The 1,745-nt window shown below is 48.8% G+C and overlaps 1 protein-coding gene across 1 annotated transcript; it reads left to right on the top strand.

Annotated features, from left to right (window-relative positions):
* N7482_000385 (cytochrome P450) lies at window positions 1-1,745 on the top strand (the record flags this gene model as incomplete). Its single annotated transcript, XM_056682510.1, has 6 exons — window positions 1-159; window positions 227-242; window positions 301-386; window positions 441-1,202; window positions 1,263-1,364; window positions 1,419-1,745. The coding sequence occupies 6 exons, from the start codon at window positions 1-3 to the stop codon at window positions 1,743-1,745; spliced, it is 1,452 nt and encodes a 483-aa protein (XP_056546116.1).

The following is a 1,745-nucleotide window of genomic DNA, read 5'->3' as shown; positions in this document are numbered from 1 at the left end:
ATGTACAGCTCCATGGAGATTCACATGGTCCCCATGGCCTTGGAACTGCCACGTAACCTCCAGGCGATACTTCCATATCTTCTATTGGCAGCCCTCGGCTTTTTGCTCAAGCGGAAGCTACTATCACCAATCTCTGATATCAAGGGCCCCTTGGTTGGCGTCAGTGTCGACCCTGTGGCAAATATACCATACTGCTAAAGGCGACATTGAATATGTTGTGAGAAAGGAGCACCAAAAGCATGGTACTTGAATCTTCGATTCGGGATATACAATAGCAAAGATGGTTGACTGTGCACCCAGGCGATTTCGTCCGTATCGGCTATAACGAGGTGTCGTGCAGCCACCCAGATAGCATCACCGCTATCCTGGCACCATCATACCGGAAGGTCAGCCCTAATCACCAAACAATTCAATAGAACATGTATTAACGCACCTTCCAGGCGAGTTGGTATCAAGCACTTGCCGTCCCTGACAAGCATCACCAAACACCCATGTCAGAGTGTGACCCCAAGCGACACCGAGAACGATCATCTATCACTGCCAGCAGTTATTCCCTCACAAGTCTGATCAAGTCGGAAAATATTGTCGACACATGCATTGCGGAATTCCAACAGCAGCTCAAGAAGCTCGCTGGAGTTGATCAGGCCATTGACCTTGGAGAGTGGCTTAACTATATTTCCTTCGATGTCATTGGGGAGTTGACCTTCTCGCAGCGCTTGGGATTTGTGAGAAATGGTGCAGACATCGATAACTCCATAAGCAGTATGCGCTTCCTCATGATTTACCAAGCTGTCATGGGATACATGTATTGGTTGCACCCGTTCATCCTCCACAGTCCCTTTTCTGGCTTCTTTGATCTCAGGCCGCATGCTCACATTTTCAAAACCGTCAGTGCCGCTGTGGATAAGCGCCGAGAGAATCCAAACGTCCGACATGACATGGTCTCGCAATGGATCAAAAATATCCGCAAGTGGCCCGAGCGTATGGAGGAGCGTGAGATCCTGGCCGTTGCTAGTATGACCACTATTGCCGGCTCCGAGACCATGACCGGAGCGCTGTCAAACATGTTCTACTTTCTCTTGAAAAACCCTGACTGCATGGCTAAACTGAAGAGAGAATTGAGCAAGGCCCAGGCGGCTGGTGAGCTGTCGCCTGTCGTTCTCCATGAAGAGGCCAAGAAGCTTCCTTACCTCCAGGCTTGTGTAAGTTGTACCATTTTTATATGCTTGAAGTATTACTAATTTGACATTAATTGTGTCTAGATCAAAGAAAGTCTTCGATATTTTGCTCCTGTGCCATTCGGTTTGCCTCGGGTGGCCCCCAAGGAAGGAGTTACATTGGGCGGCCGCTATTTCGAGGCTGGTGTAAGTCAACCATGATGGTTTGAGCCTAAAGTAATTACCTAACCTTCAACACAGACTATTCTATCCGTCAATCCGTTTGTCATCCAGCGCGATCGCCGCTACTTCGGCGAGGATGCCGAAGTATTCAACCCAGAGCGATGGCTACGCCCCGAGGCACCACGCTACGAAAAGTACCTTATCACATTTGGCACCGGATATAATGGCTGTCCAGGCAAGCAGTTTGCATTTGCGGAGATTGGTAAAATTACTGCATCTGTGGTACGTGACTTTGACTTTGAGTTTGAGAAAGTCGGCACCGATTGGAAGCACCGTAGCAATTTTACTATCGCACAAAGTGACTGGCCAGTGAAAGTATCTCAAGCAGCGCCGGTGGAGAATTGA

The sequence above is a fragment of the Penicillium canariense genome (assembly GCF_028826845.1).
Source record: "Penicillium canariense strain IBT 26290 chromosome Unknown utg000001l_segment0_segment0, whole genome shotgun sequence".
NCBI lineage: Eukaryota > Fungi > Ascomycota > Eurotiomycetes > Eurotiales > Aspergillaceae > Penicillium > Penicillium canariense.
The sequence above is the reverse complement of the archived record's forward strand: the minus strand, read 5'-3'. Positions and strand labels throughout refer to the sequence as shown.